This window comes from Haliotis cracherodii, unplaced genomic scaffold, assembly GCF_022045235.1.
Source record: "Haliotis cracherodii isolate W230 unplaced genomic scaffold, xgHalCrac1.p SCAF_4, whole genome shotgun sequence".
Classification (NCBI taxonomy): Eukaryota; Metazoa; Mollusca; class Gastropoda; order Lepetellida; family Haliotidae; genus Haliotis; species Haliotis cracherodii.
In genome coordinates, this window is record NW_027266297.1 from 52,900,721 (window position 1) to 52,923,657 (window position 22,937).

At 41.2% G+C, this 22,937-nt stretch overlaps 1 protein-coding gene across 2 annotated transcripts in view; it reads left to right on the forward strand.

Annotated features, from left to right (window-relative positions):
* The window catches only part of LOC139479118 (protein EFR3 homolog B-like), a 94,385-nt gene extending 73,837 nt beyond the window's left edge, over positions 1-20,548 (forward strand). The window contains exons 16-22 of one of the 2 annotated variants that reach the window (XM_071261884.1): positions 9,947-10,023; positions 10,902-10,928; positions 15,824-15,954; positions 16,156-16,244; positions 16,824-16,872; positions 19,001-19,110; positions 19,545-20,548. In XM_071261884.1, coding sequence (XP_071117985.1) covers positions 9,947-10,023; positions 10,902-10,928; positions 15,824-15,954; positions 16,156-16,244; positions 16,824-16,872; positions 19,001-19,110; positions 19,545-19,697 — 636 coding nt within the window. In that variant the 3' untranslated portion in view covers positions 19,698-20,548. The remainder of the gene's footprint in view (positions 1-9,946; positions 10,024-10,901; positions 10,929-15,823; positions 15,955-16,155; positions 16,245-16,823; positions 16,873-19,000; positions 19,111-19,544) is intronic. The other variant, XM_071261885.1, reaches the window with a different exon arrangement.
* The last annotated feature ends 2,389 nt before the right edge of the window (positions 20,549-22,937 follow it).

Genomic DNA, 22,937 nt, shown 5'->3' on the forward strand with positions numbered 1-22,937 from the left:
CACCATCGAGGCTGCTTCCAAATCATCTGTATTAACGAGTTCTTTCCTCATAGTCTGAAGAGCCTTAGTAGTCTTCGCGGGAAGTCGTCCGTATTCTACAAAACCTAATTTATCACGAACAAACTGGCGGCTATATCTGCCGGCTATAGTAGATAAGGCTAGGGGCTTACGAGTATTATAATGCATAAGATCAATATGCGGAGAGTCACGTACTCGCAATGTTCCTTTACTATCTAGCATAAACTTTGAATAGTCACGACCTATTGGGATAACATAATTTTTATCATCTTTTAATGCATCGTAATAATCATCAACGGCTGATTGTAAAAGTTCATCATTTACGGTTGGGATCATAAAGCTTGTTTCATCAGTACCCTCTTCGATGGTACTAGTATCAGTTATGTTATCTAGATCAAAGTCATTATGTTCAAAATTAGTCATTTTTATATTAAACATAGGGTACATGTTTTCAATATAACAATGTCTTCGCAATACGGACGCAAGTTAAACCCACAACGTAGATTTCGGGATCCATTAGGGGTCAAAGCAATTCGTCAGTCTGTAACTATAACTAATAACCCTAGTACCATCGATCAGAATCAAACGCTTCTGGTTCGCTTTCCTAATCTCGGCGCACACGATGTGTTAGTTCCGGGAACTGTCCGACTATCATTTACGATTATTTTGAATTCTACCGACGTTAACAGGGAGCCGGTTCAGAACTTAGGTCGTGCTATCGTTAAGAAAATCGCGATTAAAATTAGCGGTAATGAGGTTTTGAGTATCGACGATAGCGATGTATACTATTGTTACATGGATCTCTGGAGAACGGATAAAGAGCGGGAAAACTTACAGTACCAAGGTATTTGTAATAAGAACACTTTGAGACTGCGCGTAGATGCTTCTAGTGGTGATGGTACCATCGTAAAAGATCAGGCCGTTGCCGACGCATTAGGTAACAGATTCTATATTCCCCTAGACTTTGAATTACTAGATTCCCACATGCCATTTTATCAAGCATCCCTAGGCGATAGGTTAGAATACGAACTCACTTTTAACGACTACGGTAGAGTAATCAGATCCGCTAATGTAGATGCTAGCTATTCCATTGACAATATCTCGCTCGAGTACGATATGATAACGGATCCCGAATTAGCCAGACAAATTCGTAACCAGTATTCGGGAAGTTTAGCCATTTTGTACGATCGCGTGCTGCGACACCGAAAGATCACGAGGGACAAAAAAGATACGTTGTGGAATATCAATCTAAACGTCCCCACGAGGTCGTTGAAGGGTATTTTAATGTTGTTCGAGGACCCCTCCGATGCGTTTAAAAGAAATACCGAGAAGTTCTACAATCCCAAGATTACGAAAGTAGAATTGACTATCGAGGGCGTTCCTAATCAACTATATAGCCAAGGAATGCTATCGCATCACCAGTGGGATGAGATTAAAAAACTTCCTTCTATAAAACGCTCTCCGGAAGTTAACGCGGTCGTGAAAGATCTGTCTCTCGGGAGTGTATCGATGGGTGAATACCTCACCTCGAAGTACGCGCTATGGCTCGACATGCGAACAACGGACGATGACCAATTACACGGCAGTGGGAGGAGAATAGAAAATGCTAGCGAGGGTGTCACCATACAGATATCGAAGCTCCTCGAAGCGGCTGGTAAATTAAACATATATTTGTACGTGATTATGGATGCGCAACTTAATATACAAAATGGGAGATTCGTGCAAGCGATCTATTGATAATCTTTTACCTAAAGATCCGCACTGCGCTATCATATGCGGGCAAACGGGCTGCGGAAAAACAGCCTTTATTCTAGATATTTTAGAAAGTCATTATCGGGACGTTTTCGATCATATTATTATTCTGTGCCCGACTATAAGCGTTAATAAAACATACCTATCGAGAGATTGGGTAATGAATGACGACGGAATACACAGAGTCGATCCGGGCGATCGTTTACAAGACTGTCTCCGAGTATGTCACGAAAAATACAAAGGAGAATCAACCCTTTTCGTAATAGACGACTGCAGCGCGAGTAAAGAATTAACAAAAAAGAAAGATATGCTTTCGTATTTAGCATTCTCCGGACGGCATACTCAACATAGCGTTTGGGTACTTACTCAAAAATACAACTCTGTCCTGAAAGATCTCAGAGAGCAGACCAAATGGGTAGCGCTGTTTCATTGCAAAGACCGAGATTCATTCGAGGAATGTTTACGCGAAAATGATGTCATTTATACCAAGAATGAACGTGACAAAGTCAGAAAAGTGTTAGCAGCAACGAAGCACTGTAAACTCGTATTAAAAACCGATCAACCAGCTGCTTATGCAATTGCTTAGTAAAAATGTAGCAAAAATATAGCAAAATTGTAGCAAAATTATAGCAAAATGTAGCAAAATTATAGCAAATTGAACATTAGCGGTTAATATTACATAAAATGTGGTTCGAAATCATCATTCTTTCGCAACAGTTCATTATTACGGGATGTATTGGATATGTCATATTATATTATGTTAGACTTAAATATCTCCTTAGGTATTACATTATGGAATGCGACGAACTCATCGAACAAATGCTCAAAGAATCTGATGTAGATCAAAATGTTGATAAATCTTTAGATAAACATAGAGAAAGACTCGCGGCTTTGGTAGCCGGTGGAAAATGTTCCCAATATTTGGGAGAAAATTATACCATCGAAAAAATTGATAACATGACCGACGAAGAGATTAAAAAACTGTACGCGCGTTACGAGTCTAGACTGGGAGCTACCATGACTAAAACTATAGGGTCGTCTATATTACAACTATACACAGTCGTAGCTAGTACGTTTCTCCCCATCCCGGCAGAACATCGCATGTATTTATGGGAATCTCTAGAGAAAGACCCATTCATCGAACACGCTATAAGCTCAGTGAGCTGTGAGTTTTATCATAGATTCGGAATGTTCTTAGCTCCGTTCACCACAGCTTTAATAACGGCTAGGTATTGTCAATTTAAACATACGTGCCCACTTAATAATATAAATGGAGACACAACAGGTGACACCGCAACAGATTGCGCAACCACAACAGATTGCGGAACCACATGTGAGTGAGGATGCACCACAAGTGAATGAAGAACCACCAGTGAATGCACCACAAACACAAAAACAAGCTAGAGTTACTAAGAACCCCAAAAAAATAGCCGCAGGAAGGAAGGGAGGGCTGGCGCGCAAAGCAAAATTAATAAATAATTCAAATCCGATTAAAACATGGGCACTAGTAGGAGTTGCTGGTATAGCGGCTGTATGGTTCTTTTATAAGACCGAAGAAGAGAAAACGTCACCCCCGCCGCAACAACAAGTTCAATTAGAGGTTAGTCCTCATATAATGCTATAAGAAGCATGACTACTCCAGTTACAGACGGTAAAATGTTGGTAAACGCGACGTATCATTCAGCGGTGGTCACCGGCTTGGCCATTGGATATGCCCGTATGGCTAAAATGCTTACTAAAGCCACACCTCCCAAGCTAGATTTTAATGGATTTGATATAGGTATGATGGTTCTGGATATAGGATTAGCAATGGCAACGAAGGATATGCTCATCAAACAAGGACTTATCCCGGAAGACATAATGAAGTAATTAAACATTTGAATATTTTATATTATTGAACATTTGAATATTTTATATGGCATCAATTGCGATGATGGTCGGTGGAGCTGTTGTTAATGCTCTAGCTTTTTCGGGGAGTAATTATTTATTTTCCAGTATGAGGGAATCAAACGCTAAAGAAGTTGAAGAGGAGCGTAAACGACATAATAAAGCATTAGAACAATACCAAGCAGCTCAGTTACAATATACGCAGCAGAGAATGAAGAGATTAGACTTTATTCATGAAAAACTGATTAAGGAAGGACATTCAATTCAAACGTTTAAGGATGTCGAATCTGCCATGCACGAATACTACCTCGTTTATGGGAAAAAACTCGACCCAATACCTAGACCAACAATGAGTCAGTTTTATACACCGTCAGAGGCTCAGAAAGACCGAGAGGTCGCATTTGTTATTATTGGGTTATCCGCAGTATTGATTTTCAGCTATTCCCTAGTGTAGATGTGATTTGCATTTAGACAAATGATATGATAGATGTATATACCATGAATAACTGCAAGTTTACACTCATGGGGAAGACGACTCTATGTAACCGCCGCTGTGTTGATGTTTACTGCGGTATACACAATTATTACATCAAGCGTGGACACATAAACTATAAGTGTTCTGAATGCGGGATAGGGGTCAAAGGTCATTATTGTTTACGTAAGAAACACGGTGCTGATAGGGTCAGGAATCAGATTATTTATGCTAGGAAGAGAGATTACATCAATGAGAGGAATAGGTTGGGGAGGATACGTATTTAGATATATGAAAACAACCAATTAGACAAATGAATCATTTTGCATATACCATTCAACCACAATGGTTTTTGTCAGAGAGTTAAAAGCTATGGCAAAGCAACGTGGTCTACGTGGATATTCTCGAATGAGAAAAGCTGAATTGATTACCTTACTCGGTTTGGAACCACCCCAGACTGTTAGAGAACTCAGAGTTCGAGCGAGAAACAGTGGGCTGAGAGGTTATTCTCGAATGAGAAGAGCTGAATTGATCGCTTTACTAGATGATAATGATGATGTTGATGATATTCAACATAATAATGATGATAATGATAATGTTAATCAACAACAACAAGAATTAATATTTGTACCCACATCCGCCGGCGTTGGTAAATATCTAAGAGGTTGGAAGATGGATATTAATTCCAACATGGATGTTAACGATATTAAGCCCATCATATCGAGTAAAATTAACGAGGAATTAGATGATTTACAAAGTATAAAATACCAGCTGACGATTAAAATGACATTGAGTAAAAGTAACGCAGACGATAGCGTCGAATATACCGAACCATATTTCCGAAGCAATCAAGAAGTTATAACCGAATCCGATACTATAAACGCATCATTAGATACATCAATTCAGAGGATACAGGAAACTTTAGAACGCTGGACTAATAGAGGTTCGGGTTGGGGTGTGGATAGAATCGATAGTTTATATTTAGATATAGCGAATTATATGCCCTTCAAAGGTGGATCTTATATAGATTTACCCCCGTATTATAAGAAGAAAAAAGCCATAATTAATGTAAAAAATAAATCTGATGACTGTTTAAGAATGATGATAAGATCTGCATTGTTCCCCGTAGACAAGCATCCGGATAGACCTTCTAGCTATCCCCAAAACGATGGACTCAACTTTGATGGTATAGACGAACCTACACCAATATCACAAATTGATAAGGTGGAAAAGCAAAATAATTTAGCTATAAATGTTTTCGGACATTCTAAAGGAATTGTTGTACACAGGATAAGCTCCGCTCCGGAACATATTCCCAGAATCAATTCATTTCTGATCGAAAAAGATGGAAAATATCATTATACATGGATAAAGAGTTTAAACAGGGTGCTATACGATCAAACAAAACATAAGGAAAAGAAATATTTCTGCGAAAGATGCCTGCATGGGTACAGCAGACAAGATCTATTAGAATCGCATAAAGAAGACTGTAGAGGTGTTGGACAGAATGCTATCAGGATCGATATGCCTAAAGAGGGGAAAAATATATTAAAATTTGAACACTATTGTAATCAAATGCCAGTACCGTACGTAATTTATGCGGACTTCGAAGCGCTTATCAAGCCCATAGAAAATACCAACCAAAGCAATACTGATAGTAGTTTTACGTACAAAACTCAAGAACATATTCCTTGTGGGTTTGGATATATAGTTGTAAGGTATGATGGGAAAACAAACACTCCCGTGATTTACAGAGGTCCCGATGCAGCGGGAAAGTTCCTAGAATATCTACAAAATGAAGAGAGAATAATCAGGGAAGAATTATCGTGTAAGAAACCCATGCGTTTGACGATAGATGATTGGAGGGCCCACAAGAAGTCAACGAGTTGTCACGTTTGTAATAAACCTCTGGATGGGGATTCCGTAAGAGATCATTGTCACGTCACGGGTAATTATCGGGGAGCTGCTCATAACGAGTGTAACTTGAAACTAAAAATGAATGCTCAAACAATACCCATCCCCGTTGTGTTTCATAACCTTAGAGGATACGATTCACATCTCATTATGCAAGCTATCTCAAAGACCGACGGCGGTTTAACGTGCATTCCTAACAATATGGAAAAATACATTTCGTTCTCGTTGACTAAACCTATACATTATAGGGACAAGGATGGGAAATCTAGAATAAAGCAAAGTAATGGGCTTAGATTCATAGACTCCGTACAGTTTCTGTTATCTTCCCTGGACAATTTAGCTAAAGCGAACAATCCAGATGACTTCGCGATAACAAATCAATATACCGATAAGATAACTCGTCATTTGTTGCTGAGAAAAGGTATATATCCTTACGAATATATGGATGATTGGTCTAGATTCGAAGAAACTGAATTACCACCCCTCGAATCATTCTATAGTAACTTAACGGAATCTAGAATAACAGATGCCGATTATGAACACGCTCTGACGGTCTGGGATAAATTAGGTTGTAAGAATTTAGGCGATTATCACGATCTGTACTTAAAAACCGATGTACTGTTACTCGCCGATATATTCGAGATATTTAGAAAGACGTGTTTAAAACAATACGGCTTGGACCCGGCATGGTACTATTCCAGTCCCGGACTATCGTGGGATGCATTGTTGAAGAAGACCGGCGTAGAACTAAAATTACTCACAGATTACGATATGCACTTGTTTATTGAGAAAGGATTAAGAGGTGGTATATCGATGGCGGCGAAAAGGTATACTAAGGCTAATAATAAATTAGTGGAAGGATACGATCCGAGTAAACCCGACACGCACATATTATATCTCGACGCTAACAATTTGTACGGATGGGCTATGAGTCAACCTTTACCCACGGGTGGTTTTGAATGGGTCAATGTGAATGATATCAATAATAATGATGAGAATAAAGGGTACATACTAGAAGTTGACCTAGAATATCCGAGTTCCTTACATAAAGACCATAACAGTTATCCGCTAGCTCCCGAAAGATTAATGGTTAGTAAAGACTGGATGTCGGAATATCAACGTTCATTGATGGGTAATAGTAGGTTAGCTAACGTAGAAAAACTCGTACCAAATTTGATGGATAAGACAAAATATATAGTTCACTACAGAAATCTCCAGTTGTATCTATCGTTAGGTATGAAACTTAAGAAAATACACAGAGTTCTTAAGTTCGATCAAAGCCCTTGGATGGAGCCCTATATAAGACTGAACACAGATTTAAGAAAGATAGCCACCAGCGATTTCGAAAAGAATCTGTATAAGCTCATGAATAACTCGGTATTCGGTAAAACTATGGAGAATCTAAGGAAGCGTGTTGATGTTAAATTAGTCAGATCTAATGAGGAAGAAAGACTCAGGAAACTTATAGCCAGTCCGGCTTTTAACAGAAGCAAGATATTCGATAACGACTTAGCCGCGTTGCATATGCAAAAGAGTAATATAAAATTCAACAGACCGGTGTACGTCGGTATGAGTATTCTCGACTTGTCAAAACACTTAATGTATGACTTTTATTACAACGAACTTAAGATGCAATACGGCGATAGATGCGAGGTGCTATATACCGACACAGATTCTTTGTTGATGGAAATACAAACCGAGGATGTGTATAAAGATATGGCAGAAAAAATAGATATGTACGACACGAGCGATTACCCAAAAGATAATCCACTGCACAGCGTTGTAAATAAAAAGGTGTTAGGTAAGATGAAGGATGAATGTGCTGGGACTCCTATAGCGGAGTATGTAGGATTAAGACCTAAGATGTATTCTATAAAAAAGTCCGATAATGGAGAGATAAGAAAAGCCAAGGGTGTTAAGAAGTATGTTGTAAAAAAGCATATCAAACACGAACAGTATAAAGAATCATTATTCAATGGTAGAACGTTCAAACACGAGATGAACTCTTTAAGAAGTTACGATCATAGGATATATGGATTAAGAATGAACAAGACATCATTATCCCCCTTAGATACAAAGAGATGGATTGATAATGATGGTGTAACTACCTATGCTTATGGTTATGGTGGTAATACCGTACCGTCGGGAACTATGAACAATTCTTCTCGTACAAATGCCCTACCCGGTCCATCTTGAAGATAATAAAGAATAGGCTCTCCTTCTTTCGTAACCAATCTACTAATGTTATACGTCTTAAGGGACCATATGGGATCGGTTGCGCGACGTAGGCCTCCCTCGAGTTCACCTGCCTGGTATAAATATCTTACCCTTACTCTATCCGGAAGTTTTTGTTCTTTGCCTCTCCTCGGTGCTGAAGATTCGGAAGTCACGGATTTCATTTTAATCGCATCGGATGGTTTCTTCCCTATTAATCTCGTTACTTCATTATTCAGCGCTGATACAACGGCTGATAATCGTGTCACCCATTCGGTTGATCTCAATCGCTCGGATTTCATTTCGATCCCATACTGATAGCCAAACAAACGTTCCGCTAATGTCCTGTTAAATCTTTCGACGATGGCTTGACTACGGTGGGCCTCTCTTTCACCACGGACGATTTTGACATCGTGCTTTGTTAAAAGTTTAGTTACCGATCCCATAAACTCGCGACCGGGATCTACTTGTAATAGCTTAGGCCATTTTAGTGGTCCGCGTTTATATATGCGACTCAGTGCATTAGCTACTTCTGTTGAATCTTTCGAGGTTAATGGCTCAGCCTCTTTGTATCGACTAGCCACGTCCACTACTGTTAAAGCGTATTTATACGTTTTGCGTTTTACCTTATCGTGGGGAAGAAACAAGAGGTCAGCCTGATGAACTTCATTCGTCGTAAAAATATCAAACTTCTTCCTCGGTATATAACGCGGTGCCGGTAAATATATTTGCCACAACGCTTGTTTCTTTAACCAATCCTTGGCCACATCTTTAGATACCTTCGCCGCGGTGGCTAATTTTTTTATTGCTCCTACACCTTTCCAATATCCTCGTGGGCTATAGTAAATTTTATTCATTATTAATTAATATTGATGTTTCTTTTAATACGACTCATGACTATCGTTGAATCGCATAGTCATTTACACATAAAAAATCCCCCCTGTAGTAGCAGTATAGGTATATGAATCCTGCTCCAGTGGAAGTGGTCCAGAACCCCCATTACCTATACTACTGATCCAGATAGTGATTTACACTTTGTCTTGTTGCTATGGTTTCTTTTTGTTTCAAAGCAGACATGTATCAGTCAATACCACTCAACACAATAGGCTCCCCAGCCAGGTTAAGTTAGTTAGCAAAGCTGGTGGTGAAGGAGTCTTGAGGTTATGGTCTTTACATGACATGCTGAAGACTCCATGAAATTCACCAGAAAACAACGGGGTGATTATGAGGATCCCAACCTCAAATGTTAGTAAGCAGTGTTAGGCACAAGGATTGAATGAATGTTGTTATTTGTTGGTATTTTGCCAACTGATTTTATCTGGTTATCAGGTTATCTTTGTATTACTGATGTGTTGTACAGGGCAGGTTATCTCTGTATTACTGACGTGTTGTACTGGACAGGTTATCTCTGTATTACTGATGTGTTGTACTGGGCAGGTTATCTCTGTATTACTGATGTGTTGTACTGGACAGGTTATCTCTGTATTACTGATGTGTTGTACTGGGCAGGTTATCTCTGTATTACTGATGTGTTGTACAGGGCAGGTTATCTCTGTATTACTGATGTGTTGTACTGGGCAGGTTATCTCTGTATTACTGATGTGTTGTACTGGACAGGTTATCTCTGTATGACTAATGTGTTACACTGGGCAGGTTATCTCTGTATTACTGATGTGTTGTACTGGACAGGTTACAGATGCACGCAGTAAGGAGGCCCCCTATCTCCTGCCCAACTTTGCCTACAACCGGACAAACCGACCACACAGGTAAGTACAGACAACCCCTGCCTTGCGCATGTTCACCCGTGCATACATACATAGCCCCCTCTGTTACCTCACTTAGCACGGTAGTGTAGGGACAGCGTTACACTAATTCCTTGAGTGGGGAAGGGATATTTTCATGGAATTGCTTCTCTGTTCTTCTTATGCAGGTAGATGATAGCACATAATGATATATTGACATCTCTCTATCTGCCAAATTCATTACATTTCATCTTCATGAACCAAAATTTATTTGAAGCTTGAGTTTTTGTAAAAAAATAATTCTACTTACTGTTTCCAAAACTGTCATAAAAATATGAACAAATAATTTTGTTTCAGTGGATATTACAATTGACTAACTGTGCACTCTTTCTATTGAGTTCTGCTTGCAAGCTGTCGTTTATTTGCTAGGCGTTGTCAGAAATGATTAGATCATACAATGGTCATTTTGCTTTAAATGAAGTAAATACAAGTTGTGCAAATGAATACCAATGTTTTCATTAGCTATCACAATTTTGCTGTGCTTTCAATCTTTGATGTGATTCAAGGGAGGTAACTCAGGTTTAAGTTCGTATGAGAAGGTGGCCTACTTACAAGCATAAAATGTTATTGTGTCACAGTCATTCCAAAGGAATATATGTTTGATATTATACTCTTAAATATGTAATAAAATACAAATTTTTTTTGTTTTAGTGTCAGTCATCATTTGTTAAAGCTTGTTGTTTCATTAACCATGGACACTTAATACAGCATGTTTATCATTTATGATAAGTGGTTTGATGATCCTGGAGGTGTGTGTTGTAGTATTCCCATGATAGCACTGTATGCACATATGTAATGGGTATACAGTGGGTAGAATGATGGATCCCATTCCCTCTTGACAGCCTAGATGAGCTTGAGAACTCCAACCTGTAAGTAACAGCATGGGTAACCTCCCTTTACAACAACTTCTTCTCTTCAGGCTTCACTTGGGGCCGGGATGTTACATCAGCACAGCTGGAGACATGAACAATTCTCCCTTTGTGGGCCAGACACCCATTCATGTTTTGTGTGACATCTTTTAAGTCCAACATGCCAGTCATGTATGTTTGTGCCTTTATGAAGCTGTGCAGTGCTTCTTCAACTTTGTGTAAAAGACCTGTAAGTGTTGTGAACACACTGAAAGGCCTCTGCACAAATAAGTATCTTAGGAAATATTTTGAAGGGTCTGCTTTTAATGTAAAGAAACTTTTGAAAGACTTAATTTGATTTGTACAGAATCTGTGGGCACTGTCAATAAATAATGTGTTACACTACACATATGATTCTGTCTTTGTTTACAAGACATTTTGTTTATAATGCTACTTTCACCTATCATCAAAAACATTCTTTACAAAATTCTCTTTCACCTAGTTTTTCATTTAGAACTGTTGGAGTGTATATCACACAGCAGCATTGTAGCTGCCTCCTGTACTGGCTCCATGACTGGCATGGAGGTTTCCTGGCTGTGTGTAACGTTGCGGCCCTGGAGCTTCTGTGTTTACATGGCTTCCTGTGTAACCAAGTAACCAGCATGCCGCTTTGTCCTAACTTACACCATGTCCTAGTTGCTGTTCAACATCATTATTTGCAGAATTTGCAGAAGTAGTCTGTTTGTTCCAGTTTCAGACACCTGATTCATAGTGAATCTTGCGTATACTTGTATTTTCCAGATAGTGTTTGTTCTGTGCTTGTCCCAACTTACACATTAATATCCAGGCATGTTATGTGTAAAATGGATTGTGACAGTGTTCTAGATATAAGATGTAGATATTGGCGCTTGTCAAGCCAGCTGGCAGCATGTATTGTTACAAGCAGTCTAGCTGGGGGCCAGTGAATGTGAGCTGTGGGGGCAAGCCAGCTGGCAGCATGTATTGTTACAAGCAGTCTAGCTGGGGGCCAGTGAATGTGAGCTGTGGGGGCAAGCCAGCTGGCAGCATGTATTGTTACAAGCAGTCTAGCTGGGGGCCAGTGAATGTGAGCTGTGGGGGCAAGCCAGCTGGCAGCATGTATTGTTACAAGCAGTCTAGCTGGGGGCCAGTGAATGTGAGCTGTGGGGGCAAGCCAGCTGGCAGCATGTATTGTTACAAGCAGTCTAGCTGGGGACCAGTGAATGTGAGCTGTGGGGGCAAGCCAGCTGGCAGCATGTATTGTTACAAGCAGTCTAGCTGGGGGCCAGTGAATGTGAGCTGTGGGGGCAAGTCAGCTGGCAGCATGTATTGTTACAAGCAGTCTAGCTGGGGGCCAGTGAATGTGAGCTGTGGGGGCAAGCCAGCTGGAACAGGAAGCTTGCCTTGTTGCTCTGGACACAGATGGTTATGATTCTGATAACAGTACTTGATGGGAACCGTATACTCAGCTGGTGGAACAGTGACCTTAAGTGACTCAGGGTATTGTGATAACTGACTAGTGGTCAGGCTCTTCTTGGCTAATTGCATGTCATCTTGCCCTGATAATTGACTAGAATAAATCAAGTTGTCAGGTTGCCCTTGGCTAATTGCATGTCATCTTGCCCTGATAATTGACTAGAATAGATCAAGTGGTCAGGCTCCGCTTGGCTAATTGCATGTCATCTTGCCCTGATAATGTAGATTGATGCTCATGCTTCCAGTTACTAAGTTGTCTTGCCCAGACTTAATTATTGACAGGTCGCCTTGATAAAGCTTGGATAGTGTTGATAACATGTTGAAGAACAACCCATGGTTCTATGGTGCAGTAGTTATTGAAGGCAAGGGAGGAATATCAAACAGACTTCTGTCACCACTGTTGGCTCTGGACATTGTAATAACTTCAAGCTGACACCAGGGGATTTAGAACCAGGGCCTTTGGTATGACAAATGATCGCTGTAGCCACTAGACCACTTTATTGCAAGATCTGTGAAGATCCGGGGTAGAATTGGTCTTGCATGTCATCAATTGTGTAATTGATGCTCATGATGTCAAACACTGGATTGTCTGGTCGAGACTCGATTCTTGACAGACCACCATCATATAGCTGGAATATTGCTGAGTGCGAGGTTAAAACACAAACAAACATACAACCAAACAAAACTTCAAACAAAAAGTAATTTCGGCATGTAACAGATATTAATATCTAATAGCATTTCTGTGAAGTATTCTAATAAACAAAGTCTCCTGATTTACCATTTCAGAGACAGTTATATTGTGTATATAACTAACACATCTGAAAATGGGGAATGATTCAGCTACCATTGGCTCTAAGACTTATGACAAAAAGTCTGATATTCAAGGTTAATCATACATTCCTGAAAAATAAATTTCAGAAAACCTTGTCATCCTATAACAAAGTATGGGATGTAGACCAACAACCTTGACAGGGAGTCACTATTGAGGGCAAGTCTCAGCAACACAAAACACCCTTTATCCTGGAGCTTTCCTTACAACATGCCTTCACTGTTAGGATGAATGATTCTTTTATCTGTCACCGTAGTTATTGCATTTGACTGGCAGCACTCTTCATCAGACCAAACCTTGCTTCTGTGTGACACTTGTGAAGCCCATTTCTGGTGTCCCCCGCCGTGATATTGCTGGAATATTGCTAAAAGCGGCTTAAAACCATACTTACTTACTCTGTATGACACTGCTCTTCAGTAATAACAGTCCCCTCCTTTTTGAGTTTTGTAGGGTTTATTTCATATATATACAGTAAACTATGTTTATAACGAACAATCTTATGACAAACTGACCGATATAACAAACTTATTCTTTAGTCCTGGCTATTTGTTGAATATACATGTATGCTGTATATATGCTTATAACGAACTACGGTTATTACGAACTAAAAACCTTTTGAGTTTGTTATAACCATAGTTTACTGTATACCTCACATCATTTTTATAATCTTGTGTAGAAATGTAATTCTGTCAGTTTAACATAGATTTGTTTGTAACAATGAAGATGTTGTAAGTTGTTCAATATATGTATCATGATATGCTAATTCATGTAAATTGAAAACAATAATAATTCCAAATAGTATTGTCTGATCATTATAGCTGAATGTGTCTTGCTGTACAGGGTCCACGATCAGTCCATTGTGTGTACATTCAACCACAAGTTACCAAAGTAACTGTTTGTACTAAATAAAATGGAAGATGACTTGTACAGTCATTATTCTCTGTAGGAGAACATTTACAGAAAGTAATTAGTAGAAAGTACATTTTCAGTTTAAAATAAATCTATATTATATGTTTGAAGGTTATAAATTGAAAACGTCATGTGGTATGAGTGTTCCTGTGTGGTCTACTGATTTATGTGTTCCTGTGTGTTCTGCTGATCTATGGCACTGACTCTTGTGCCCGCTGTATGCTGTGATGAGATGTTGGTGTGAGTTGTGTTCCTGTCTGTTCTGCTGATCTATGGCAGTAGTTCTTGTGCCCACTGTATGCTGTGATGAGATGTTGGTGTGAGTTGTGTTCCTGTGTGTTCTGCTGATCTATGGCACTGGTTCTTGTGCCCACTGTATGCTGTGATGAGATGTTGATGTGAAGTGTGTTCCTGTGTGTTCTGCTGATCTATGGCACTGGTTCTTGTGCCCACTGTATGCTGTGATGAGATGTTGGTGTGAAGTGTGTTCCTGTGTGTTCTGCTGATCTATGGCACTGACTCTTGTGCCTGCTGTATGCTGTGATGAGATGTTGGTGTGAGTTGTGTTCCTGTGTGTTCTGCTGATCTATGGCACTGGCTCTTGTGCCCACTGTATGCTGTGATGAGATGTTGGTGTGAAGTGTGTTCCTGTGTGTTCTGCTGATCTATGGCACTGGCTCTTGTGCCTGCTGTACGCCATGATGAGATGTTGGTGTGAGTTGTGCTCCTGTGTGTTCTGCTGATCTATGGCAGTAGTTCTTGTGCCCACTGTACGCCATGATGAGATGTTGGTGTGAGTTGTGCTCCTGTGTGTTCTGCTGATCTATGGCAGTAGTTCTTGTGCCCACTGTATGCTGTGATGAGATGTTGGTGTGAAGTGTGTTCCTGTGTGTTCTGCTGATCTATGGCACTGGTTCTTGTGCCCACTGTATGCTGTGATGAGATGTTGATGTGAAGTGTGTTCCTGTGTGTTCTGCTGATCTATGGCACTGGCTCTTGTGCCTGCTGTACGCCATGATGAGATGTTGGTGTGAGTTGTGCTCCTGTGTGTTCTGCTGATCTATGGCAGTAGTTCTTGTACCTGCTGTATGCTGTGATGAGATGTTGGTGTGAAGTGTGTTCCTGTGTGTTCTGCTGATCTATGGCACTGGTTCTTGTGCCCACTGTATGCTGTGATGAGATGTTGATGTGAAGTGTGTTCCTGTGTGTTCTGCTGATCTGTGGCACTGGCTCTTGTGCCCACTGTATGCTGTGATGAGATGTTGGTGTGAAGTGTGTTCCTGTGTGTTCTGCTGATCTATTGCACTGGTTCTTGTGCCCACTGTATGCTGTGATGAGATGTTGATGTGAAGTGTGTTCCTGTGTGTTCTGCTGATCTGTGGCACTGGCTCTTGTGCCTGCTGTACGCCATGATGAGATGTTGGTGTGAGTTGTGCTCCTGTGTGTTCTGCTGATCTATGGCAGTAGTTCTTGTGCCCACTGTATGCTGTGATGAGATGTTGGTGTGAAGTGTGTTCCTGTGTGTTCTGCTGATCTATGGCAGTAGTTCTTGTGCCCGCTGTATGCCATGATGAGATGTTGGTGTGAGTTGTGTTCCTGTGTGTTCTGCTGATCTATGGCGGTGGTTCTTGTGCCCACTGTATGCTGTGATGAGATGTTGATGAGAATGTGTTCCTGTTACCAGCTACCCCTCCAGTGAAACAGTCAAAGACAGCTGGCTCTTCTCACAGGTCCAAATTGCAGAAGCCTTGGCCGGCAGCGGCCATGACACGTCTAGGCTCTCGACACCATTCACGCACAAACCTTTTACTGCAGGTAATGCTTATGTACTGATAGAGAGGCTTCATTGTCATTGTCATTGAAACGAGACAATATTGATGGTTCTTTCATATCCTCTTGTCAGTTTTGGGGTTTTATTATTTTATTTTAAAGTAAATGTGGAATCATTTGATGAAAATTCTACATTGCAGTGTTATTAGTTTGTTTCTGGTTGACTTTGTTATTGTTTGTTTTCAGAGACTCCTGATATTGGGCGAAGCGTTAGTGACATAGCGTCTATCAACATTGAGATGGAGAGTGTAGATGGTTCTCCTTCAATGCTCAGGGTAATGTTGCAGCTGATGCTAATACTCTGCCATGACCCAAGCTTCTACCACATACTACAAGAACCTTTTGGTTCTGTAATTACAGTGATGCAAAACAGTTTATATAGGTTCTATTTACTGGTATTTTATATAAAAATCCTGTCAGAAGTCATGAATTGCTGCCTGGAAACATGTGGAGTCATTTACATTGTCTCTGTATTTTGTATTTACAGGCATTCATATCATTACAATAACAGACATTTGACAATCTGATGATTAAATTGTGAATGAGGTAATGATGTAGATTTACATTTGAGCTGAGTAATGTACTCTTTGTTTCATGTTGTACATATTTTATCATGTTTTGGAGATTCTGGAGCACAACAGGTTTTTCAATAATCCATGCTTCTGCTGGGAGCTGACTATTAAGGAATGGGTGTTTATAATGTCAACCACTCTTTTGACTTTTCCAGAGCTGAGTTTTTACAGACCTCTCCAATATAGCTGAGGTTCTGCTGACTCTGACACAAAAAGATGTTCTGTTCCTTTATGATATTGTTTTCATTTGTTTACTGACTTAGTGTCTTTTTCTTTTTCCAGAGAAGACTTGATGAGGAAATAACAGTAGAGTCACTTAAGAAAATGTTGGGTATGTTTGAGTGGTTTACAGATCAGTACTGCCGTTTCCATAGTAACTTGGCATCCATGGTAGAAAAACACTTCTGACCTGAGTGTGTTATGACCTGCCTGAGTGTGTGTTATGACCTGCCTGAGTGTGTGTTATGACCTGAGTGTGTTATAATCTGCGTGAATGTTTGTTATAACCTGCCTGAGTGTGTGTTATAACCTGAGTGTGTGTTATGACCTGCCTGAGTGTGTGTTATAACCTGCCTGATTGTGTGGTATAACCTGAGTGTATGTTGTGTCCTGCCTGAGTGTGTGTTATAGCCTGCATGAGTGTGTGCTATGACCTGAGTGTGTTATTACCTGCTTGAGTGTGTGTTATAACCTGAGTGTGTGTTATGACCTGCCTGAGTGTGTGTTATAACCTGCCTGATTGTGTGTTATAACCTGAGTGTATGTTGTGTCCTGCCTGAGTGTGTGTTATAGCCTGCATGAGTGTGTGCTATGACCTGAGTGTGTTATTACCTGCCTGAGTGTGTGTTATAACCTGAGTGTGTGTTATGACCTGCCTGAGTGTGTGTTATAACCTGCCTGATTGTGTGGTATAACCTGAGTGTATGTTGTGTCCTGCCTGAGTGTGTGTTATGACCTGCCTGAGTGTGTGCTATGACCTGAGTGTGTTATTACCTGCCTGAGTGTGTGTTATGACCTGCCTGAGTGTATGTTATGTCCTGCCTGAGTGTGTGATATGACCTGCCTGAGTGTATGTTATGACCTGCCTGAGTGTGTTATGACCTGCCTGAATGTGTGTTATGACCTGCCTGAGTGTATGTTATGACCTGCCTGAGTGTTTGTTATGACCTGCCTGAGTGTGTGTTATGACCTGCCTGAGTGTGTGATGACCTGTCTGAGTGTATGTTATGTCCTCCCTGAGTGTGCTATGACCTGCCTGAGTGTTTGTTATGACCTGCCTGAGTGTGTGTTATGACCTGCCTGAGTGTGTGATGACCTGTCTGAGTGTATGTTATGTCCTCCCTGAGTGTGCTATGACCTGCCTGAGTGTGTTATGACCTGCCTGAGTGTGTGTTATGACCTGCATGAGTGTGTGTTATGACCTGCCTGAGTGTGTTATGACCTCTCTGAGTGTATGTTATGTCCTGCCTGAGTGTGTGTTATGACCTGCATGAGTGTGTGTTATGTCCTGCCTGAGTGTGTTATGACCTCTCTGAGTGTATGTTATGTCCTGCCTGAGTGTGTTATGACCTGCCTGAGTGTGTGTTATGACCTGCCTGAGTGTGTGTTATGACCTGCCTGAGTGTGTGTTATGACCTGCCTGAGTGTGTGTTATGACCTGTCTGAGTGTATGTTGTGTCCTGCCTGAGTGTATGTTATGACCTGCCTGAGTGTATGTTATATCCTGCCTGAGTGTGTGCTATGACCTGCCTGAGTGTATGTTATATCCTGCCTGAGTGTGTGTTATGACCTGCCTGAGTGTGTGTTATGACCTGCCTGAGTGTATGTTATGACATGCCTGAGTGTGTGTTATGACCTGCTTGAATGTGTGTTATGACCTGCCTGAGTGTGTGTTATGACCTGCCTGAGTGTGTTATGACCTGCCTGAGTGTATGTTATATCCTGCCTGAGTGTATGTTATATCCTGCCTGAGTGTGTGTTATGACCTGCCTGAGTGTATGTTATGACCTGCCTGAGTGTGTGTTATGACCTGCCTGAGTGTGTTATGACCTGCCTGAGTGTATGTTATGACCTGCCTGAGTGTGTGTTATGACCTGCCTGAGTGTGTTATGACCTGCCTGAGTGTATGTTATGACCTGCCTGAGTGTATGTTATGACCTGCCTGAGTGTGTGTTATGACCTGCCTGAGTGTGTTATGACCTGCCTGAGTGTGTGTTATGACCTGCCTGAGTGTATGTTATGACCTGCCTGAGTGTGTGTTATGACCAGCCTGAGTGTGTTATGACCTGCCTGAGTGTGTTATGACCTGCCTGAGTGTGTGTTATGACCTGCCTGAGTGTGTTATGACCTGCCTGAGTGTGTGTTATGACCTGCCTGAGTGTGTTATGACCTGCCTGAGTGTGTTATGACCTGCCTGAGTGTGTGATGACCTGCCTGAGTGTGTGTTGTGACTGTTACAGCAGAGGACAGCTGTGCTAGTAAGGAGCAGGAGGACAGGAAGAGAAAGGAGATCCTGGAGACCTTCCAAAAAGCTCCCTTTGAGGAGATTGTAGCGAGGTCAGAAGCAAAGGTGAGTACTTAAGGGCTTGAAGATATAAGCATAACCTTTGTCTTACTCTAAGCACAGGCACAGGCGACCAATGAAAGTAGGTTTCATTTTATTTCCAAATGTCGTTACATCTGTCCTGATTTTTATAGTTTTAGTGTTTTACAGAAAGTAGGTTTTATACTGTCCAGGCAAGAATTGCTTTTTACAGCTGCCAAGACCTGCAAGAATACGTTAACAACCAAACGCCATTGGATGGTTTACACCATGTAGTATTATAGAGTATTCTCTTTTGTGAATAACCTGGTACAGTCATTTATATCATATGCAATATATGTGAAGTATATACATGTGTTTACCAATATTAAATAGTCTCTCATAACTCCATAGGGTGTGGCGCAAATAAATCTGTCTGTCTGTCTGTCTCTCTGTCTGACTGTGTGGTGACGTTGTTACAGTCCAACCACTTCCACAACAAGCTGAGTGAGATCCTGGACATGGTGGAGGAGACTGTCCCGAACCCAACCACCACAACAACCGATGACGAGGGCAAGTCAACAACATCCGTGCCTGTGTTTGAGATGCAGTTCCCAGATCTCTTTGTATACTAAATCTGTGTTTTAGTCTATGTACAGTCATTTATGATCACATGTTTTTGTTTTGGTTTGCTACATATTTCTGATAATTGGTTTTCACATCATGGTTCAAAACATATCTGATCATTCTGTATCACACCGCCTGACCGGTGCTGAGTGGAAAATTACAGTATCACACAAGTTTACCGTAGCAGAGTGTGTAAGGGAGACAGTCCCATGCTAGCTGCCTATAGCAGAGAGCGAAGAGATATGGCGTCACACGAGCAGACTGTAGCAGAGAGTGTAAGAGAGACAGTCCCATGCCAGCTGCCTATAGCAGAGAGCGAAGAGATATGGCGTCACATGAGAGGAGACTGTAGCAGAGAGTATAAGAGAGAAAGTCCCATGCCAGCTACCTATAGCAGAGAGCAAAGAGATATGGCGTCACACGAGCAGACTGTAGCAAAGTGTGTAAGAGAGACAGTCCCATGCTAGCTGCATATAGCAGAGAGCGAAGAGATATAGCGTCACACGAGCAGACTGTAGCAGAGAGTGTAAGAGAGACAGTCCCATGCTAGCTGCCTATAGCAGAGAGCGAAGAGATATGGCGTCACACGAGCAGACTGTAGCAGAGTGTGTAAGAGAGACAGTCCCATGCTAGCTGCCTATAGCAGAGAGCAAAGAGATATGGCGTCACACGAGCAGACTGTAGCAGAGAGTATGAGAGAGACAGTCGCATGCTATCTGCCTATAGCAGAGAGCGAAGAGATATAGCGTCACACGAGCAGACTGTAGCAGAGAGTGTAAGAGAGACAGTCCCATGCTAGCTGCATATAGCAGAGAGCGAAGAGATATGGTGTCACACGAGCAGACTGTAGCAGAGTGTGTAAGAGAGACAGTCCCATGCTAGCTGCATATAGTAGAGAGAGAAGAGATATGGCATCACACGCGCAGACTGTAGCAGAGAGTGTAGGAGAGACAGTCCCATGCCAGCTACCTATAGCAGAGAGAGAAGAGATATGGTGTCACATGAGAGGAGACTGTAGCAGAGAGTATAAGAGAGACAGTCCCATGCTAGCTGCCTATAGCAGAGAGCGAAGAGATATGGTGTCACACACGCAGACTGTAGCAGAGAGTGTAAGAGAGACAGTCCTATGCCAGCTACCTATAGCAGAGAGAGAAGAGATATGGTGTCACATGAGAGGAGACTGTAGCAGAGTGTGTAAGAGAGACAGTCCCATGCTAGCTGCATATAGCAGAGAGCGAAGAGATATGGTGTCACACGCGCAGACTGTAGCAGAGTGTGTAAGAGAGACAGTCCCATGCTAGCTGCCTATAGCAGAGAGCAAAGAGATATGGCGTCACATGAGAGGAGACTGTAGCAGAGAGTATAAGAGAGACAGTCCCATGCTAGCTGCCTATAGCAGAGAGCGAAGAGATATGGCGTCACATGAGAGCAGACTGTAGCAGAGAGTGTAAGAGAGACAGTCCCATGCCAGCTACCTATAGCAGAGAGCGAAGAGATATGGCGTCACACGCGCAGACTGTAGCAGAGAGTGTAAGAGAGACAGTCCCATGCCAGCTACCTATAGCAGAGAGAGAAGAGATATGGCGTCACACGAGCAGACTGTAGCAGAGAGTGTAAGAGAGACAGTCCCATGCCAGCTACCTATAGCAGAGAGAGAAGAGATATGGCGTCACACGAGCAGACTGTAGCAGAGAGTGTAAGAGAGACAGTCCCATGCCAGCTACCTATAGCAGAGAGAGAAGAGATATGGCGTCACACGAGCAGACTGTAGCAGAGAGTGTAAGAGAGACAGTATCACATCAGCTGACCATGGCAGTGTGCATAAGAGAGATGATGTCATGCTAGCTGACCATGGTAGGGAGCATTAGAGGTGTATGTCATACCATCTTACCATAAAAAAGAGTGTGAGAGAGTGTCCTGTTGTTAGAAATAATGACATGAAATTATCTGCACCTTCAACTATAGTCAACGATGAGAATGTTAACGTTCGACATACTGTCCTTGTAAGGTGATGTAAGGTAAAATGAGGTTTTAACACGCATTCAAGATTGTTGCACTTATATATTGCGGCTTTCCGTTTAAGTGTTTTTAAAAAAAACTTTCTTATCCCTGTATAATGAATTTGAGAGTCATGTTGTCTCTGTTCATTTGTCAATTCAGATTGTCAGAAGTATGTAGCATTTCTACCAATACACTCATGAACAAAGCCTTCAGTATACTTGTATCTCAACCCAATCCTGAAAAGTCAGGCAGATGCAAGGTTGGAAAAGGTACATTTGCTTTCATCTTTGTAAATTTATAGATTTCTGTGCATTTTATTTAAAATCCAAACATAATGCAATTTGGTTTGGATGATAATCAACAGAAGAAAACTATTTTGACCCTCCAGAAACAAGTGAACTGAAGGCAGTTTAGTTATGAATGTAGCAATATAGTCTTGACAGTTGAAGTATGGTTTGGTAATCAAGCTTTTAAAATGTGATTATACATGAAGTATGCATGAATATAAGATCACATCATTATATCTATAGCTTTAACTATATTGTCGGCATTGTTTGAATCTTTCTGTCCCATATGATGCAATGGAGAAGCTAAATGTTCATCACTTGCACCAATAGCAACCATGTCCACAACCACAAGGCCAAAACCATGCAAGAGCCATACTAGAACCATTTGTTGAGGACCTAGATTTCTAAATAGATTACTCTAGGAGAGGTAGATTCATTTGAGAACGCCATCTTGTATCAAAGGCAGCAGTAGGATGGATGTGAACTTGTGTAGTGTTTTAGCGTATGTCCTGTCAGCGAGCTACTTACATGAATACATGTGTACATACTCCATCACTTCAGTGGGGGCACTCAGAGACCAGCGGCATTCATAGGAACCTTTTAACAAGGGTCATTCTTTGTAAATCTCAGCATTTGTAAATTGCATGTATGGTAGGAATATTTATTAGTAGCTTTGTCCACAGCATTTGTTATCCATCATTGTGACAATCATTTCACTTAGATAGTGATGTGGCATTGTGGTGTTTCACAATGAGTTCTCTTATGTTTGTTTATACCATATGATTTGGCATGATTTTTTTGTGTAGTCTGAAAATGCATTCATTGGTATTTGATGAAGTAGTCTGTCGATTTAAGGATTCTTGTTATATTCATACTGTTGTTAAACTTCCTATTGTCAGCATGGTAGTAAGCCACAAAGGGGGAGACGGCAGAAGGTATAGACTGGTTTAAGTGGTATAC